General features: G+C 48.1%; 1 protein-coding gene across 3 annotated transcripts in view; it reads left to right on the forward strand.

The window, feature by feature from the left end:
• Nucleotides 1–19,632, forward strand: part of EXOC3L2 (exocyst complex component 3 like 2) — a 69,208-nt gene extending 49,576 nt beyond the window's left edge. The window contains exon 12 of one of the 3 annotated variants that reach the window (XM_048499286.1): nt 19,287–19,632. In XM_048499286.1, coding sequence (XP_048355243.1) covers nt 19,287–19,290 — 4 coding nt within the window. In that variant the 3' untranslated portion in view covers nt 19,291–19,632. The other 2 variants (XM_048499284.1, XM_048499285.1) reach the window with 2 other exon arrangements.
• Nucleotides 19,633–20,215: the final 583 nt, after the last annotated feature.

A 20,215-nucleotide genomic window follows, 5' to 3' on the forward strand; every position in this document is an offset into this window, starting at 1 on the left:
GAGGCTGATTTCAGGGATAAGTTGCATAGTAAAGTGAGAACATCAGCAATTTCATGCTTGAGCTCTTTAAGAACTCTTGGGTGAATGCAATCTGGGCCCGGGGGTTTGGTAGCATTTAGTTTATCAGTGGCTACCAGAACTTCTTCCTTGTCTACCACTATCTTCGCTAGTTCCTCGGATTCGCCTCCTAAGAAGCATGGTTCAGGTGCAGGAATTTTCCTCACCTCCTCTTGGGTGAAGACAGATGCAAAGAATTCATTCAGCTTCTCTGCAATCTCCCTGTCATCCTTTAGCACACCTTTTGTTCCTTCGTCATCTAACGGGCCTACCGCTTCCCTCGCTGGCTTCCTACTTTTGATGAAGAACTGTTTGTTCCTGGTCTTGATGTTCGCAGCCATGCATTCCTCATAATCTTTTTTTGCCTCCCTTACAGCTAACTTGATTCTCTTTTGCCACCATTTGTGTTCGCTCTGGTATTCTTCATCAGTCAAGTTGGACTTCCATTTTCTAAAAGAAAATGTGATGTAGAGGGCCCTGGGATCCCTGTCAAGATCCTCTGGTGGCGTTCCAACAGCTTGAAGAAAAAGAGCTCCTACTCCCAGTCTGGTTTGCCCAGGCCTGGTTGTCCATTTGGGGCACGCTCCTGGCCCATACTCACAGGCAGGTCAGAAATAGTTGTTACCAACCTTTAGGTAATGGGTGGCTGGAGATCTCTCGGAATTAGAACTGATCTCCAAGTGACACAGATCACCTGGAGAAAACAGGCACTTTGGAAAGTACATTCTCTGGCATTGAAGTCCCTCCCCTCCTCAGGCTCCACCAACAAAATCTCCAGGCATTTCCCAGACCTGGATGGCTGGACTGATCTTGTCAAATTTCAGAAGCTAAGCAGGGTCAGCTGGAATATGTCCAGAGGAGGGCGACCAAAATGGTCAAAGGTCTGGAATCCATGCCCTACAAGGAGAGACTTAGGGAGCTGGGGATGTTGAGTTTGGAGAAGAGAAGGTGAAGAGGTGACATGATAGCCATGTCCAAATATTTGAAGGGATGCCATGTTGAAGAGGGAGCAAGCTTGTTTTCTGCTGCCTCAGAGACTAGGACCAGGAGTAATGGGTTCGATGTGCAGGAAAAGAGATTCCACCTAAACATCAGGAAAAAGTTCCTGACCGTCAGAGTTGTTTGACAGTGGAATACACTACCTCAGAGGTTGGTGGAGTCTCCTTCTTTGGAGGTTTTTAAAGAGAGGCTGGATGGCCATCTGACAGGAGTGCTTTGACTGTGTGTTCCTGCATTGCAGGGGGTTGGACTTGATGGCCCTTGGGGTCTCTTCCAACTCTATGATTCTATGAAAGCCCTGGTTAGTACTTGGATGGTGGACCACCAGGAAAATCCAGGGTAGCCAAGTGGCAAACCACCTCTGCAGGGGCGTAACGAGGCAGCCCTGGGCAAACTGTAGCCCTGGGCAAAACCTGAGTTGGATGCCCCCCCATGGGCCAAATTTATTTTGCACCAGGACATTGGTGCCTGCAGGGGGTGCATTTTTAGACATATCAGCACCAATATTTCAGCATATCATCAGGAGACTGTCCTTATGCTACTCCCCAAGTTTGGTGAGGCTTGGTTCAAGGAGTCCAAAGTTATGGACTCCCAAAGGGTGCCATCATCTCCAGATGATACCCTGAAATTTTGGTGCCGATACATCCAAAATGCACCCCCTGCACGAACATCCTAGAAATTTGCCCAAGAATCTTTGTTCTGCATTGAGTTTTCTGCATTGCTGCCATGGGGGTTGCAGGCTGGGGGGGCACATTTCTGAAGGCACAGTGTCAAAACTTTCAGGGTCTCATCAGGAGACTGCCCTAATGATACCCCCCAAGTTTGGTGCAGTTTGGTTCAGGGGGGCCAAAGTTATGGACCCTCAAAACTGTAGCCCCCCTCTCCTATTAGCTCCCATTGGAAACAATGGGGGATAGGGGCACCCCCTTTGAGAGTCCATAACTTTGGACCCCCTGAACCAAACCTCACCAAACTTGGGGGGTAGCATAAGGACAGTCTCCTGATGATACGCTGAAATTTTGGTGCCGCTAGCCTAAAAACTGCACCCCCTGCAGGCCAAAAATGGAAAACCACTAAAATACCCAAAAACGAACCCAGCATTTTGATGCCCCCCACAAGGTGATGCCCTGGGCAGCTGCCCACCTTGCCCAATGGGCATTATGCCAGTGCACCTCTGAATGTTTCTTGCTGTGAAAACCCTATGACGGATCTAAGTTTGCTGCAACTTGATTGCCTTTTCCACTGCTGCCATCAGATTATTGGATCTTGATGTTTTGGATTGACCGTGGATTTTTATTCTCGGGCTGCCATTCTGATGGTCTTGTTCTACCACTACTTTGAGCTCCATTGGGGAAGGCAGGGCAAATATTGAAGAGAGGCCAATAGACAGTGATGGCCCTGGGGAAATGCTGGCTGTGCCAGCTGGAGCTGGATGGGTGTGGGGAGGGAGTTGGACCAACAAGCCAAAGCCGTCCTTAAACCAAGCAGAAAGCCACCCTCCCCAGAAGCCCCCAACGGCTGCTTGAAGGTGGGAAGGACGTCTTGTCCTTCAGCCCCCTTCATCAGTAGGCCTTCCGTGGCTGCCCATTGGCGGGCTCCCTCTCCATCAGAGGGCATCTCACTCTCCTGGCACAGGCAAGATCTGTGGGGGGGGGGGGAGCTGCAGATGCCCCCCAACCCCCTTTTCTGATTGCTTCCTGTTCCTCCACAGGAAACTTCTCAGAAGGAGGGAGATTTGCCAGGCAAGTCCTCCTAGGAAATTGGGGGCACTGCTCGGAGGAGGCAAGGTTAGGCCACGCCAGGGGAGGTGGGAGACGGGAGCTCTGCAGGCGGATGCAAGAGGCTGATTAGCGTCGCCTTTCTCCAAAAGCGGGTGGCTTCCCCTGCACGCCGCAGCCCCCACTGCTGGGAAAAAACACCCCAGAGGAGTCATTAACCCCGAGACCAGCCCTGTGTCAGCTCTCAGCGCCCTCCCCCCGCCCATTGGGCAGCCAGCAAAACAGGGCCTTGCTGATTAGGTGGGCCCCATGCCAATTTCCTGAAGTTAACGAGACATCCGAAACAGCGGGGCTTTAAATAAACTCTTTTGCCGGAGGGATGCAGAGGCAGCCTCCTTGCTCTCTTGCCTGGTGCCTGAGAACAGGGGAGTGCATGGTAGACATGAGGGGGAGAGGGAAGGGGGCACGGGGGGGGGCAGGCTCAACCTCAGAACTCATTTTTCAAGGAGGGGGATGCCTCTTTCATGTGGGTTCAAGCCCCCTTCCTCTGTGGAGCGCTTGGCAGCGGCCTGAGGTGAGCCATGCTGGAGGCAGCAGCCTGTGGGTGGCAGGCTGAGGGTTGGTCAGTTTCTGGAAATTTGGGGCGGGTGAAACCTCCCCATGATAGATATATATTGCCATATATTCCACCCTCCACAGGAGTAGTTTTGTCCGGGAAGAACAATCCCTGTTGCCTGGAGATCAGTTGTAATTCTGGGAAGTCATCCCTGACCAGGTATCAGAGCCCATTCCCCCTCCTGTCCAAAGGGTCACGGTCTGCTGTGATCACAGTCTCTCGTGGCTTGAGTGGCTTGGTCCACTGGCCACAGGAGGGTCGGCTTGAATTGGAGGACCAGATGTGCCCCCAAGCAATGGTCTTTCAGGGAGTCTCCCTGCCCCCACTGAAGCCTGGCCCCTCCTTTGAAGAGAGAGTCCTGGCTGGGAGTGGCTCTTGGCCAGTGGGGGTGGGAATCTGGTACATTTGGGGAGTCTGCTGTTTTCCAAATGTGGTGCCGGAAGTGTTCACACCATTGCTCCCCCTGCTATATCTGAAGTGGTTCAGGCCAGGTGTAGGTTGAAGGCTGCCATTCCTCATGAGCAGTTTTTGTCCACATGGACCCCTCCCCCAGATTTGGATTATTTTCACCACACTGTGTCATGAAGGAGCGCAGGAACAAAAGGCTCCAATTTGTGTCGGTGAACTTACTGCAGAGGTGCGGCAGCCACTGACCGCAGTCGTGACACCAGTGGCCATGTCTGAATCTTTTTTTAACATTTTTATTGTATCATTTGAATTTTACAGTTTATAGTAATTTCCTTCTTCATACATTTTCAAACAATCCTTTTTCCCCCATTTCTCCCTCCCCCCATTACTTCTTCTTCATAGTTTTGTCACACAAGCAGCAGTAAGTTCATTCTCTGTAGCCTCTTCTCCCATATTTCTTCATTGACTCGAGCTTCTTTCATCCAGTCCACGTATATTATCCATATCTTCAAATTTTCATTCTGTTTATCTTGCCACGTCTTATTTTTGGTTAGTATATCGAAAATATCAAGTGTCACTTGTTCCCAGATATATTCTAGCCATCTCTGAAGTGTCCATTTTTTCTTTTCCTTCCAGCCCAAGGCTATTGTTGCATGGGCTTCTTTAATCATTATTTTATACTGGCCATGTCTGAATCTGCCCTTCGAGTACTACAGCACCTTCTTCGACATGGGCTCTCTGAGATTAGGTGGCTGAGCTTCTCAGGCCTTGAAGCCCACAGTTTCTTTCCTCGTGATGTTTTCAAAACAGCCTGCAGCCCAAAACAAAGCTGTCAAGCGATTCTCGCCCTCTCCAGGAAGAAGCACATCTCAGCCATCCTGGATGTTCGAGGCTTGCGGAACCAAGTCCAGCGCCATGACATTCTGGCTGTGATGGATAGCCTGGAGAAGACAGAGGAGGACTCACCCCGCCAGAATCAGGTCTTCTTCTCCAGGATCCCCACCAGCGAGGTTTCCTGCATCCGAGTCAAACTGCAGCACCTTTCACACGTGGGACATGCCTGCCTCTCCCGGCTGCGCTGGAGGCCCAGGCAACAATGGCAGCGGCGGCAGCAGCAGCAGCCCAAAGAGCGTGAGGCTGAATCACAGGTGTAAGAACTGTGGCCTGCCCACCCAAAGCCTTCCATGTAACCTCTGGGGGGTGGCCGGGCCAGGCCTAGAGCTCCCCTGTTTCTTTCTGCTTCCAAAGAACTCTGTGCTACTCAGAGTGGGGCATTTGAATGCTCTTGCCAGGCTGGCCTTGGTTGCTTTCCTGCTGTCCACTCCACAGAGCATCTTTTTTTGGCCAAGAATGACCGCAGCAAAATATCCAGCCTTGGGATGGCCGCAGGAATGTGCTGCAGTCCTTTTGTGGCACTTCGCTGGTGGGGAAGAGGCTTGGGGGGTCCCTCCTTTGGGCATAACTCTGCAGCTCCAGCCAGGCCTGACCTTGTTAGAGAAGAAAGAGTGGAATCTCCTATTTAGTAGCCGAATGAGAATGGGACGTATTTCTGGAACCAAACCCAGGACCACCACTGCCACCCTGCTTCCTAACCCCCCAGCCATCAAGTTGCCCCATATCCAGTTCTACAGACAGCATGAAAGGGGTGATTGGGTGGGGTTGTCCAGTCCTATTGTTTGGGGGACAGAAGGGGACAGAAGGCAGGGTTCAGCTGAAGCCTGGCAGGAAGGGAGGGAGCCAAGAGAAACTATTTCTGATGTATAGAGGACAAATAAATGCATATTAATTTATACCATCTTCCCTGTATTATTTCATCCATCCTATGCATGGAGAGGTAGGGAGTGGGAGGTGATAGAAGACAGCGGTTGCTGCTGCCCACAAGCTCTGAAGCCTGGTTTGCAGGTAGAATATCTCTCTCTCTCTCTCTCTCTCTCTCTCTCTCTCTCTCTCTCTCTCTCTCTCTGTGTGTGTGTGTGTGTGTGTGTGTGTGTGTGTGTGCGTGTGTGTGTGTGTGTGTGTGTGTGTGGAGTTTTAGCTCTTTGCTATTTTTACACACCCACTTTTCTTCCAAGCACTCAGGCTCTCTGGACAGGCTGTGCTGAAGGAACAGGGCCGTCGTCCTCTAGCCCCCGGGGCTCCAGGGAAAAGCTTGGAAAAGGTTGGGTGGAAACATCTGAACTCTGCATGGTTCTCTCCCCCCACCCCCCACACACACACATCCATGGTCCCCTGTGAGCTTTGCAGTATAAATGATGCCCATTTGGGGAGGGGCCAGGCAATTTGACTTTGTCAAGTCTTTCTGTGGGCTGAGAAGACTCATCCTGCCGGCTCTTGTGTTGAGAATGCCCCCATCTGGTCACTAAGGAGATTTGCCTTCCTCTGCCCCCCCCTCCCCCCACCAGGTAGTTAATAACATTTGCTCTTCATCTTTTCTCAGATGTGTCATTTGCTCTTCTTTCTTGGAATGAAAGCCATCTCCAGAAGGAGCGCATTCCTCCGTCTTGCTGAGAAGGGTAATTCATCCCCTCAGAGCAGCTCTGCTGGTCACCTGTGGGGGCCCTGCATTTAAATAAGATGCAGGAAAAGTCTCATAGGCTTTCCCACAAGCAAAATCATCTTTACATCAGGCCTCCAACAGCCCCAGAACCGCCTTTGAGATGTGAACAAATGACCCAGAAGAGTATCTTTGAGCACAAACAGAGCACAAATCTCACAAACAAGTATCTGCATACACCTGGGATTTGGGGGGCAGCCCTGGGAAGTAAACAAGTAGCTCTTATTTTGTGGGAATCCATGAGGGAGGTGAAGTGTGTAGAATGGGAATCTGAGCAGGATGCTCCCCGCCACCAGGTTGCTGGGATCTGCCCCCCCCCCGCCCTCACTTCAAACAAGGAGTGGGGAGCCCATTAAGCCAAGTGTATCATCATGACTTCCCTAGCCCAGCATTTTAATGGCTCTTGTTGAGCAGATTCCTTCCTGTGGGCTCAGCTGGGCCCCATAGCTTCCCAAGGCCAGGCAGTGCGGTCAGACTTTAAGTGGAGAGGAGGTGGGGGGGGGCAGCTATAAGGCTTCCCCTCTAGAGAAAGCCCAAGAAGTCCTGGTGCCCCAGCCACAACATCTGAAGGCTTCAACTGGAATAACCGGCCACAGGCTGTGGGGTACCCCCAAACGGGCCAACTGAGGCAGATTGCTTCACCCTTCCCGAGGGTCTCTCCCACTCCCCCAAAGTAACACAGCCACAGAAGGCCAGGTCCACGGCAGGCAGAACAGCCCTGTGTTGCTTGTCACGAGGGGCAGTGGGAAGCGGCCAGGTGGATGGAGAACATGGTAGCTGGTGGAAACCGGCACAAAAGGTTGCACCCAAGATGGAGGCATGCATGTGACTGGCTGGGTTCCCTGTGAGCCGAGACCTTATGCAGCAAGAAATCAAGCACCTCTGGTCATGTGCAGAAGGCAGAGCCTGACAGCCTAGTGGTAAGTAGGCTGGGTGGAGAGGGAAACAGGAGCGCGCCTGAGCTGAGGAAGTGCCCTGGGACTCAAGTCAGGGGTAATGCTGGAATAACTCTACAGAAGAGGGGGCTGTGAGTATGTAGGGCTGCCAGCCCCACCCACCCCCCGGCAACTGGCAGGAAATGGGGGGTTAGGGGTATGAGATCCAGGCTGGGAAACCCCTGGATATTTGGGGGTTCGAGCTGGGGGAGGGGAGGGACCTGAGTGGGACATAGTGCCGTGGAGTCCACCCCTCGCCTCCCACAGGCACACACTCTGACGTGGCCATTTTCTCCAGGCAGACTGGCCGTGGTCATCTGGAACGGAGCTGTCATTCCAGGGGGGGGGGTCCTTGGGTCCCACCTGGAGGCTGGCATCCCCAGAAGCATGTGGAGAATGCCATGCAATTGGAGGGGTGGGGGCTGGCATTCAACATTTTCTTATTTCTTATTTCCTTTCTTCCTACGAAGTGAGTTTCTCACAATACACGCCCTCCCCAAAGACTCAAAATATAAAACCACTCTCCCCTCAAAGATGGGGCCACTCTGCACATCCTCAGAGGCAATGAGTCCTTTAAGAGAGAGGAGAGACAGAAGTGGGTTTCCTCATAAGCACCCAGTATGTGGCTGTACTTTGCAGAACAGCCTCTGACAACCTTGAGAGAGGAGGGATACTCTACTCAAGATCAGAGGCACCCAGCTCAAGGCATCCCGTCAATAGCTGGGAAACCTATTTGGAACAGACTGTGATGGGTAAAGGGCTTGGACCCCCCCCCCTTTCAGCCCCTGTGCCACGCTTTGTGCCAATCATGCTGAACACCCAAGTGAGGCCCACTGGGGTCCTTGATGCGCTTGCCTGGCCCAACCAACCTACTAGCAAGCCACTGGCAGGTTACCGTTGGCCCAGCTTTTCAAAGGGACGGGGGCGGGGGTCTCCAATGGAGAGGGGGCCAGGCTCCAGGGAGAAATCCAAAGCTCTGCACTGGCAGCCACACATACCTGGAAGATGGGCACACAAATGGCCTCTCTGGGCCCTTTTACCTGCTCTCTTCCCAGAAGTTGTCAGGATCCAGCTGCACAAGGGAAAGATTCTGCTGCACACACACCCCGCCCCCTCCTGCCAATCACGCCTCACACCCATCACTCCTTTGCACGTCCAACCTGTCCAATAGACCCTTCAGAAGTAAACACTGGCGGGAAAGGGACAGGCCATTTATCTTGCAACAAGTAAACTCTCCTGAAGCCTGAAGAATAGCTGCAGTCCCAGCCAGCCTCCCTGCCAAGTCAGCCCCTCCCAGGACCTTTGCAGAAGGGAAGCCTCACTTGGCCTCCATACATTTCCAAGAACAGCTTCCCTCTCCCTTCCCTGAAAGGACAAAAGCTGAACTCTTGGACACCTTCAGTGGAGCCAACAGCTGCGATTTTTGAGGCCATTAAGCAGGACAAAGTTGTTGTGGAACAGTGAAAAGAAGAGCAGTGTAAGCTACTTGGGAACCCAAATGGGGAGAAAGGCAGTACATGAAGTAAGGAAGTAAATAGATATTAGGTGGGGCCTCCTGAGCTGTATCCATTGCCTCGTGCAAGCCCTGTTGAAAAAAGCCCCAGAACCCAACAATCAGATGGCATCATATCTGCAAACAGATCTTTGGGAGAACGGTACCCTGACTTGGATATGTCCAGAATCAAACCATTTTTAAAACGATAATAATAAAAATTCTCCATTCAGGGACTCCAGGATGCACCAAAACTACCCAGATTCTGCAACTTGCATAAACTGTGAGGAATAGAGCAAACGGGATCAGCCTCTGCACCATTTTAGCCCAACGTCTAGTTGGGAAGGTTCAGAGGGGAAGCCGGGAGGTCTTTTGGGGGGAATGCAATTCTGTTTCTCTCTGGGAAACTCAAGGCTACAGTCGCCATCCCCAGGTGGGGAAATTCTAGGAGATTTGGAGGTGGAGCCTGGAAAGTGACCCCAGTGGGTTCCAATGCCATCAAGTCCATCCACCAAAGCTGCTGTTTTCTCCAGGGGAACTGATGTCTGTTTGGTGATCAGCAGGAATTCTGAGCGATCGCCAGGTTCTTCCTGGAGGCTGGAGCCACATAGACATGGGAGATTTCAGCTGAAATGGCCCTTCCTCATCCAAGCACATCTTATAACCCGAAGGGCTAGAATTTTTTTTTTCCAAGCTGTACTTTTTAGAAAGCTTCATGTCTGCGCTCTTTTGGTGTTCCTTCAAAACTGTGTTTGGCAGGCAGGTTAATGGAGAGCGCAAAATACAGGGCAGTTTCTGGTGCGTGTTCTGTTGCCCATAATGTATTCTGCCTTGCTGTATGAGGGAGGGAGGGAGTGCTAAAGCAGCAGGAAACAGCATAGGCAGCAGTAAGTTCTCCCCCACCCCAAGAGGAAAGAAACTGAGAGATGCGCCCAGACAGAGATGCCCAGACACACTGACCTGTTGGATTGTGTAGTGCAGCAGACTTCGTGATGCCGCCCTATGACACCCTGACTTGAGAGTGGGTGTTGCTCATGTTCCGCTCCACTTTCCTGGGGACTAGAAACCTGCTTTAAACTTTATTTGCCTGTAATGCTCTCTGTGACTGATTATGCTCATATGGGGTTAATTTGCAAAGGCGCAGTTAGCCCGAGCAAAACACCACAGTAACAGGCAGAGCGCAACCTGATTGGCTGGGCTGTAATGCTATAGCTGGCAGCCACAGATAGGGTGCGCTGTCTGCTATAAAAGCAGGAAGAGCCTGTCAGTGTGGCTGGTTGAGGAGTGGAGTCTGAGGGGAGAGGCAGGCAGATCCAGGGGTCAGACGCAGATGGGGTCAGCCCACAGTTCCCTCCGCCTGCAGGTCCTGTCTAGTGGCAGGGAGGCAGGGAGAGGAGGAAGGAGGCCAGGTGGCCAGGCTCCTCTGATCTCAGGCTGCCAGGGAGGAACAGTGCTTGCCATAGGCTAGAGTGGGGTCTGCAGCCTGTGGCTCTCCAGATGTCCATGGACTACTACAGCATGTTGGCAGGGGCTGATGGGAATTGTAGTCCACGAACATCTGGAGAGCTGCAGGTTCCAGACCCCTGGTAAATAGTCTGGATCTCTGGAATAGGGAAACTTCACGTGGGGGTCCTCCTGGAGTCAGTGACCGTTCCCTTCTGGTGATGAAGAAGGGCGGGTGAGCTAGGAGGGTGCTTGGGTGCGGGGGGGAAGTTTTCCCTCAAGAGGCACCTGTGGGTGGACAAGTCTGCTCTGAAAACTGTGCTGTCACGTCTGAGAAAGAAACAAGTGCCCGTGAAACCTAAAATGCTTTTGGAACCTCTCTGTTCCATCTGAGTAGTTCAACCAGCCTGTAAATAAAATGTAGTTTTGGTTTGAACTTCAACGAGTGCCGCCGCCGTGTGACTGATCCACAGAAAGGGGCAGAGCCTGCGCGGCTGGAATCCATCCCCCATAAACAGAGTTTCCCTCCGTTTTTCCGGAAGGCTCCACTTTCTCCTCAGAGTGAGGCGGGCGGGGGGGGGGGGGGGGGGTGCTGGGATACGAGAAATACCCAACTCCAGTATCCTAATAGCAGAAGAAAATATTTCTCAGGTTTTGTGAGGTAAAACCAAATAAATTTCCTCACACAACGGCACCCCGAAAGCAGCTGGTGAGGGGAGAGCCCTAGAGACAGGGGCTATGGGAACACCTGAAGAAGATCCCTGTCGGGAATTGGAAATGATGAAACTAAAGCTAGAAATGGAAAAATTGGAAATTAAAAAAGCTAGCACTGCTTCTGAAAAGAGGAAGGAAAAAGCCAGGATAGAGGCAGAGCTAAGCTGGCTGGGCCCCAGGCAGGACAGAGAGGCAAAGAATGCGAGGCGGGACGAAGAGAAAGAGAACGTGAAGCAAACATGATGAAGCAAACATGATCCACGAGAAGGACACGTTTCAGTTGAAAATGAGGGAAATGGAGCTGAGAGCAGGGCTGCCCATCCCCAAGCAGATTTTACCTCCGGGGATGCAAAACGCTTTCCCAAGTATCAGAAGGGAGATGGTGTGGAGGTGTATCTGGCTAGTTTTGAGAGAACTTGCCCGGATTTAGATCAGTGATGGCGAACCTTTTCGAGACCGAGTGCCCAAATTGCAACCCAAAACCGCTTATTTATTGCAAAGTGCCAACATGGCAATTTAATCTGAATACTGAGATTTTAGTTTAGAAAAAAACAGTTGGCTCCGAGGCGTGCATTACTCTGGAGTAAGCTTGGTGGTAGTCGGTGGCTTTGTTTTGAAGCAACCGTGCAACTCTTTCAACGGGTGAATCATGACCCTAGGAGGGTTTACTCAGAAGCAAGGCCCACTGCCAGCAACTGAGCTTACTCCCAGGTAAAGGATCGTGCTTTAGTTCTTTGCATGAAAATCAGTGGGGTTTAGCAGCGCTTAGCTTCCCCAAAACTAGGTCTTAGGTTTAATGCTAATAATCAAGCCCAGAGGCCCAGGCCAGCCTAGATGTGTGGAGGGGGGGGGGCGACTCTGTTTGCACGTGCCCACAGAGAGGGCTCTGAGTGCCACCTCAGGCACCCGTGCCATAGGTTCACCATCACTGATTTAGATATTCCTGAAGAGAGGAAAATGGCTCATTTACATCCATTACTGTGTGGAGTCTTGAGTGAGGTTTATGCTGACATGAGGGATGAAGAAACCTCTGATTATAAGCTCTTTAAAGAGCGTGTTAAAGTCAGGTTTGGCTTAACGGCAGAGCAGATCCCGAAAGCATTCAGAGAGATCAAGCGAAAGCCAGGTGAAACGTACTCACAGTTGGGCAGTCGCTTAGATAAAGCATTGGACAGGTGGGTGGAAGGAAGTAAAGTGACCACATTTGAGGAACTTAAAACAACTGTTTAGCCTAGAACAATTTTGTAGGCTAATCCCCCACCAAAGGCGCTGGTTTGTGAAAGACAAAAAGATAAAAATTGTTCCTGGGGTGGCCAGCTTATTAGATGAACTGGAGGGAGACTTTGAGGGGAATCAGTTCCTTGTTCCTTATAAGAAACCCTGAGAGTGGCACCCAAAAGAGAAAGTTGGGAGTGCTAATGCCAATCCAGTGAGGCAGGCCTCCCCTACTTTAAGAAGCCCGAGAGGCATTACCTGTTTCCATTGCCAGGAAGAGGGTCACGTCCAATCGATGTGCCCTAAATTGGCAAACCCAAAAAGACCAGCCACCCCTCCAAAATCTGTTAAACTTGTCCAGCAGGCAGAACAGCCTGCTTGTGATGAAACCCCACAGACAACACTGCCAAAATACTGAAGGTCTGGAAGGTGTAGGAAGAAATAAGCAGTGACTTTATGGAGGCAGTCACAATAAATGAAGGGTCGGTTATGGAATTGAGGGATACTGGTGCAAAGATCACCCTCATCCAGGCAAAGCTGTGCCCAACAGGCAGTATCAAATCAGGGGCATACATGGACGCCAGTTCGAGGTGCCTATGGCAGAGATCCCCATTGTGTACCAACACTATGTAGGGAAGTGGCAGGTGGGAGTTTTAGAGGATTTAGAAGTGTCTGTTCTTATTGGCAATGATCTGGCCGAAACACTGTAACACAATTAACATTGTTACTAGGAGCAGGGCACCAGTTGCAGGAGGCACAGAAACCGCCTCAGAGCATAATGTGGGAACCAGGCTGAGACTGCAGCAGATTCAGGACTGCAGATGGACTTTGCTTATGTTGAGCGGTACCAAGAAGACCAGAGGCAGAATGAGTTCCTGAAAGAACTGCAGTCCTTGTGTTCCCAACATTGTGGAAAGTGAGCTGAACAGAGATACCAGAAGGCGTTCCTCCCATTGGGCAAAGTGGGCAGTTGCCCTGGGCGCAGCCCTGGGGTGGGGGGCAGGTTTGTTTGGGGGATTTTTTGTATTTTCAGTGTTTTTCCATTTTTGGCCTGCAGGGGGTGCAGTTTTTAGGCTAGCAGCACCAAAATTTCAGGGATGTTTTGGGAGACTCTCCTGATGCTATCACCCGGGTTTGGTGAGGTTTGGTTCAGGGAGTCCAAAGTTATGGTCTCCCAAAGGGGGTGCCCCATCCCCCATTGTTTCCAATGGGAGTTAATAGGAGATGAGGCTACACTTTGAGGGTCGATAACTTTGGACCCCCTGAACCAAACTTCACCAAACCTGAGATGTATCATCAGGAGAATCTTTTACTGATACCACCCAGGTTTTGTGAAGTTTGGTCCAGGGGGTCCAAAGCTATGGGCTCCCAAAGGGGGTGCCCCATCATCCATTGTTTCCAATGGGAGCTAACAGAAGATGGGGGCTACACCTTTAAAGGTCCATAACTTTGGACCCCCTGAACCAAAATTCACCAAACCTGGGTGGTATCATTAGGGGAGTCTCCTAAAGATACCCTGAAAGTTTGGTGCTGCTAGCTTAACAATTGCACCCCTGCCAGCAGGCACCTCCCAAATTTCCCCAGATTTTCCTTTTAAATCCCCCTGCCTTTGACATGGATTTAAAGGGAGAATCTGAGGTCCCCAGTTTAAACATTGCAAGTGATGCTGTTTCAGGGTGGTGCAGAATCAACCCCAAAATAGCATCACTTCCAATGTTGTTTAAACTGGGAACCCCATATTCTCCCTTTAAGATAGATTTAAAAGGAGAATCTGGGCTCCCTAGTTTAAACACCATTGAAAATGATGCTGTTTGGGGGTGGATTCCAGCATCACTTGTTTAAACTAGGGAGCCCAGATTCTCCTTTGAAACATTGAAAGTGATGCTGTTTCCCCCAATTGGAGGTACTGGATACAACACCATAAAATGTTTTCATAGCAGTAATAAAACATTTTGAAAATGTTTTCAAAAAATTATTTCTGCTGTGTGGCATGGCTTATTGCTGTGCTCAGATTTGTGAGTTGGGGCGTGTTCTATAATGTGATGGTGACTTTGAAACAACCTGGTGTAAAAATCATTGCTTGGTCACAGTGGGGGAGGGTGGCTGCCCATGGGGGGCGCCAAACTCCAGTTTGCCTAGATACGTACTGGGCGTAGCTACAAGGGGAGGGTGTGTGTTGCATTGGGAACACGCCTGGGGGGGGGGCATCAAACTCAGGTTTTGCCCAGGGCTCCAGTTTGCCTAGTTACGCCACTGCCAGAATGGAAAAGAACTCTGCTTTGTGGGGACAAAGAATGCAGTTAGTTGTCCCACTTAAACACTGTGGCATCCTCACTACTGTCAACGGCACCACGAGATGTCCAGAGGCGGTTCCTGTTCCAGATGTGGAGGCAAAGACCTGCGTGCCGGAGAACCAGACGGATCGGGACCAGAGACAGCAACACTCCTTTGCAACGGATCGTGAAGTGCCACAGAAGAGCACCAGCTTCAGTCCTTTTGAACAGCAGATCAGGATAAAACCTAGAGGCCAGATGGACATTCTTAAAGAGGCCTGGACTGGTCAAGAATCCATTGAGAGCCGGGACATTGTTGATGTTGTGCAGGACTTACAGCAACATCGAAATGAACGGAAAGAAGCCACGAACCTTAGAGAAGCACAACAGAGACCGAAGCAGCAGAGTGACTTGAAAGCCCGACGTCGCATCTTCCAAGCAAGAGGCCAAGTTTTACTTTTGCATCCCAGACCAAAACAGAAACTTCAGGTGGCCTGGGGAGGTCCGTCTACTGTGAAAAATAAAGTGTCTGATATGCATTATTTGGTTGATGTGTCTTCTGATGGTGGGCACAGTAGAAATGTGCGTGTGTATACTAAAATGATAAAGCCTTACCACAAAAGAGGCAAAGTGGTAAAGAAAGTGACAGGTGCAAAACCTCAAGCTTTTGATTTTGCAGGTAGGGGTAAGTTTAAAAGGAAATGTACCTTGCCTAAAGAGGTATCACCATCCAAATTGACCACTGCACTCAATGGGCAACTTAACCTTGCCATGAGTGGACGTGATGATCTAAGTAGTGTTAGCACAGACGCTGATTCCACACAGTCTCGACGGAAAACAATGGAATCTTTCTTTTTAATATGTCCCAATTCAGATTTCACCCAGTCTCAATGGAAGATAGTGAAATCTTTCCTTTTATTTAAAACCTGTTTTCAGATCCCAATCAGTCTTAACGAGAGACAGGACCTAGGTTCCAATCAGCCTCTACAGAAGACAGGAATTTGGTAGAGCCAAGATATCAAGGCGTAGACAATAAGCAAAAATCAAAACCAATTAAAATTAAAGAATTAATTTTATTCAAATCAAAAGGGTCTGATCAGCACCACGAGAAAATCACACTGAATAACAAGTATCAGAGCTTCTTAAAGCATTTTTCAGGATGCAAGCCAAAAATAAAATGCGTACTAAGCAAGAACATTTATGGATACTTTCAACATTATTCTTCTTCATTATTCTCACACAGTTGGTATAGTGAACAAAGGGAACACACTTCTGACAGGCTCCTATCTTGCAAACTAATGTTGCCAAAGAAGCTGGTTAGAGAAATACCTTTGTTATGTTTCTTCTATAACTTAATACAATGGAGTTCTCTTTTCTATTCTGCTGAGCGTTAGCTACGTGCTGACAGCTTACAGCTTTATGGCAGACATGAGTTATTTTCAGGAAATGATTTTTGATCAGGTCCTGTCACCTGCTCTGTGACCAAAATACCAGGATAGGGGCTGGTGGTTACAGTAGTAATCGGTCAAGCACTAAACTGAAGCCTTACTGGAGGGATAAAAGGAAAGTTTACCCGTTGCGCAGAGCACTCACCAGTAAGAGAGCTAAGCTGGGTGAGGAGCACAACCAGTAAAGTAATTGCTGAAGCACTTACTAAGAAAAACTGAAAGGTAAAGGTAAAAAACCCCTGTAAACTAGAAGGTAAATACTGCAACTGTGAACTAAGTATTTTGAAGCATGCTTACTGTGATGTAATGTTGATTGATATGTGTTTTTAACTGTGGTAATGGTCAGTGTTTGATGTTTTGCATAAATATTAACTGCTTAGAGTGTTAAGGAAATGAAATGTTTTACTGTGCGTGGTCACAAGTCCCAACCATTGCTCCAACGAGGCTTGTTAGAAACCTCGTCATTTGCAATGACTTGGAGGGATGGGACATGGTAGCGCCTGTGCGATTGAAAATCCATCCCCCAACAGAGTTTCCCTCTGTTTTTCCTGAAGGCTCTGTTTTCTCCTCAGAGTGAGAAGGGGGGTTGGTGCAGTTTTTGCAAAGGTGCTGTTACCAGAGCAAAACACCACAGTAACAGACAGAGCACATCCTATCTGTGGCTACCAGCTATAGCATTACAGCCTAGCCGATCAAGTTGCGCTCTGTCTGTTACTGTGGTGTTTTCCTCTGGCTAACTGCATCTTTGCAAATTAACCCCATAAGAGCCTAATCCGTCACACTCTCCCCATCCCCTGGGCTACACTCAGCAGGACTGTTAGGGTCGTGGATATAAAGCTCGATCCAGAAGGAGCAGCCCAAGAACCTGTTTGTGTCCATGAGGCTTTCCAGTGGATTGGGCCCCATGCTAATCAGGCTGGCTGAGTCCACTGAGTGCACCTGCCTGAAAACCCTGGACCAACAAGAGGAAACCGTGATTCTGAACCTGCCGCCCAATTAATGCCTCTCCCCCTGCCCCGGCCTCACCCCCAGCCAGTTTAGTCCTGGAGCATGGGACTCTTGGGACAAATCTCCTGGGGAAGGAAGTTCCACAGGCTTTTCCTGTGCTAATTCTTGAAAATAAACAACTGAAACGCATCTCTTCACTTTTTCTGACATTTCAATAGATAGCACTGCCCAAGAAGGCGGGGGGGGGGGGCGCAAAGGAATAGGTCACAACTCGTGTGTGTGTGTGTGTGTGTGTGTGTGTGTGTGTGTGTGTGTGATACTGCTTGAAAATAACCGGTCTGTCCAGCGCTAGGGAGGAAGAGGACCCTATAAATAGCTTCCACACCAGCAGCCTCTCTGCATGGTCCAGCCAACGCCCTCTGGTCAGCCAGGGGGCTCCCAGAGAAACTGGCTGCACAAATTTGGGTGGGGGTGGCAGGAATTGCTGGAAAGGTGCTCTGGCGCATGAGAACGGGGCAGGTTGCAGGGATGCCTGGCAGTCCTTGTGGGAGCCAATGCCACTTGGCAGAACGGTGTTGGGGTAGAAGGACGCCAGCATGGGGAAAGGAATCCCCCGCCCCCATGGCCAGTGCAATGGAGACCAGGAGGTGAGGGGTCAGAGGGATGTTTATTCTTTGGGAAAGGCAGGGAAATGCTCTAAGTGAAAAGTGCATTTCCTTCCAAACAGGCCTGCCTTCCCACAGAGATGAAATATGGCCCTGGTGGGAGTGGAGTGGGGGTGAGGCCTGGCCAGCGCTTCAGAGCTACAGGCAGCCTGCTTCAGGTAGTCAAACGTTACCTGTACCCAGCATCAGTGGTGGGATTCAGCAGGTTCGCACCACTTCGGCAGAACTGGTTGTTAAAATGGTGCTTGTAAACAACCAGTTGTTTGAATCCCACCACTGCCCAGCATCCTCCTTGTTCAGAGGGGTATGGCTGTTTGCAGGCAGTCAGTTTTGCAAGGAAAGGCAGTACCTAAGCTCAGAAGCACTCTGCTCCCTTTCCATCATGAACAGACTGGAAGCCCCTTGTGGGACTTGCTGGCTCAGTCCAGTAGGCGGAAGGTTTGCCCCACTCGTACTCCGCATGATCTCGGGTCTCTCTTGGGCTAATCAGCAGGATCACTGGAGCCCACCAGTGAAGCCAGTCTCATACCTGTAATGCTTTCAGTGAGACCCCTCCCCCACACAAACACACTGGTCCTGATGTGGAGGACCACATTTTGCCACATTTGTCTTTGAGCATGATTCCTTTTATTTTTAGAGCTTCTAGCCTTGAAATCCATAATGGGGTCCTTCTATATAATAGCCTCTGTAATTATCCCAGGTTTTGATTAGTGTTTTTCTTATGTAGTGGTTATTAAATAGTTTATATTTTTTGTTATCATTTCCTGGCCATAATCTTTCATCCCATCCATATGGGAGGTCATATCCTTCTAATGTCAAAAGTTTGGCTTTTTCAAGGTCTGTCCACTCTTTAACCCATGTCAGTACATTTGCTATGTAATATAAACGAAAATCTGGCAAAGCCAGTCCCCCTTTCTCTTTATTAGCAATTATTATTTTGTATTTAATTCTCGGCTTTCTGCCACCCCGGACAAATTTTGTTATCTCTCTTTTCCACATTTTAAAGGGTTTCTGATTATCTATTAAGGGTATATTTTGAAACAGATATTGCAGTTTGGGAAGAATCGACATTTTAACTAGTGCAATTCTTCCCATAGTGTTCAAGAAAATATTATTCCAATTTTTCAAATCTTGTTTGATTTTTTGCCACAGTCTTTCATAATTATTTCTATATAAATCCTGATTTTTTTTTGTTAAATTTACACCTAAATATTTCACTTCTTTTACTATCTCACATGCAGAGATATTATTCAGCAATTGATCCTCAGCTTTGTTTAGGTTGAATGTTAGTATTTTAGTTTTATTTTTGTTTATTACAAATCCAGCCAATTTTCCATATTCCTCAATTATATTCCAAAGATATTCTATTTTATTGATTGGGTCATCTAATATTATTACAATGTCATCAGCAAAAGCTCTCACTTTATAACTTATTTTCCCAATTTGTAATCCTTTTAAATTTGTATCTAGTCTGATTTTATGCATTAGTGATTCCAAGACCCAAATAAATAATTGTGGGGACAAGGGCCTTCCCTGGCGTGTCCCGTTATGAATACTGAATGTTTTGATGGGACTCCATTAATTTTTAAAGTCTCCTTTTGTTCATCATATATTAATTATTTCATAGAACTTACCTTTGATTCCAATTTTTTCTAATATTTTTAGCATAAATTCACAATTTATTCTATCAAATGCCTTGTCTGCATCTAAGCAGATCAAGGCCATTTTCCCCCTGGTTTATTTGTTAGTGTTTCTATTGTATCTAATATAATCCTTACATTGTCTTTTGTTTGTCTTTCAGGTAAGAATCCCGCTTGATCATCATTTATATATTTCTCTGAAATTTTTTTTTGTCTTTCAGATAGAATTTGAGTCAACATTTTGTAGTCAACATTCAACAGTGCTATTGGTCTGAATTTGTCCACTTTTAAAAATTCTGATTCTATTTTTGGGATCAGTATAATGTGGTTTTCTTTCCAAGAATTTGGAATTCTCTGTATTTCTGTTATTTTATTAAATAATTCTGTTAGTAATATAGTATGTTCTTCTCCAAACTGTTTATAATAAAAAGATGTATACCCATCCGGGCCTGGAGCCTTGTTTGGTTTCGAATTATTTATTGCATTTTTTACTTCGTCAATAGTAAAAGGTTCATTTAGTTTCATTAATTCCTTTTCTGTTATCTGGATAAATTCTTGGTTTTTTAAGTATTCATCTATCTCTTTTGATAAACTATTTTTTCTCCCATAGAGGTTTGAATAATTCACTGGCTATCTCCTCTGGGTCAACTATATGTTTCCCATCTTTTTCTATTGCATTTATGTATCTGTTATCTTTAAACTCTTTTATTTTAGCTGATAGCCATTTACCTGGTTTATTCGCCTCTGTATATTCTCTTTGTTTTAAATAATTTAGTCTTTGTTTTAATTCTTTCCTGTTTTTTTGTTCAGATTGAGCTCTTAATAATTTGATTTTCTTGATTAATTTTTTACTTTGTGGGTTTTTTTGTAATTTAATTTCTAGATCTCTTAATTCTTTTAATAATAACTGTTCCTTTTTTTCTTCTGTTTATTATATACTATTTCTTGTCCCACTAGGAATCCCCTCATTGTTGCCTTACTGGCATCCCATTTTGTACATAAATTGTCCGCTGTATTTTTATTTAACTCCCAAAATTTCTTAATCTCATATTTTATTAATTGAAGGGAATCTTTTTTTTAATTAGCCAGT

The sequence above is a fragment of the Sphaerodactylus townsendi genome, linkage group LG06 (assembly GCF_021028975.2).
Source record: "Sphaerodactylus townsendi isolate TG3544 linkage group LG06, MPM_Stown_v2.3, whole genome shotgun sequence".
Taxonomy (NCBI): Eukaryota; Metazoa; Chordata; class Lepidosauria; order Squamata; family Sphaerodactylidae; genus Sphaerodactylus; species Sphaerodactylus townsendi.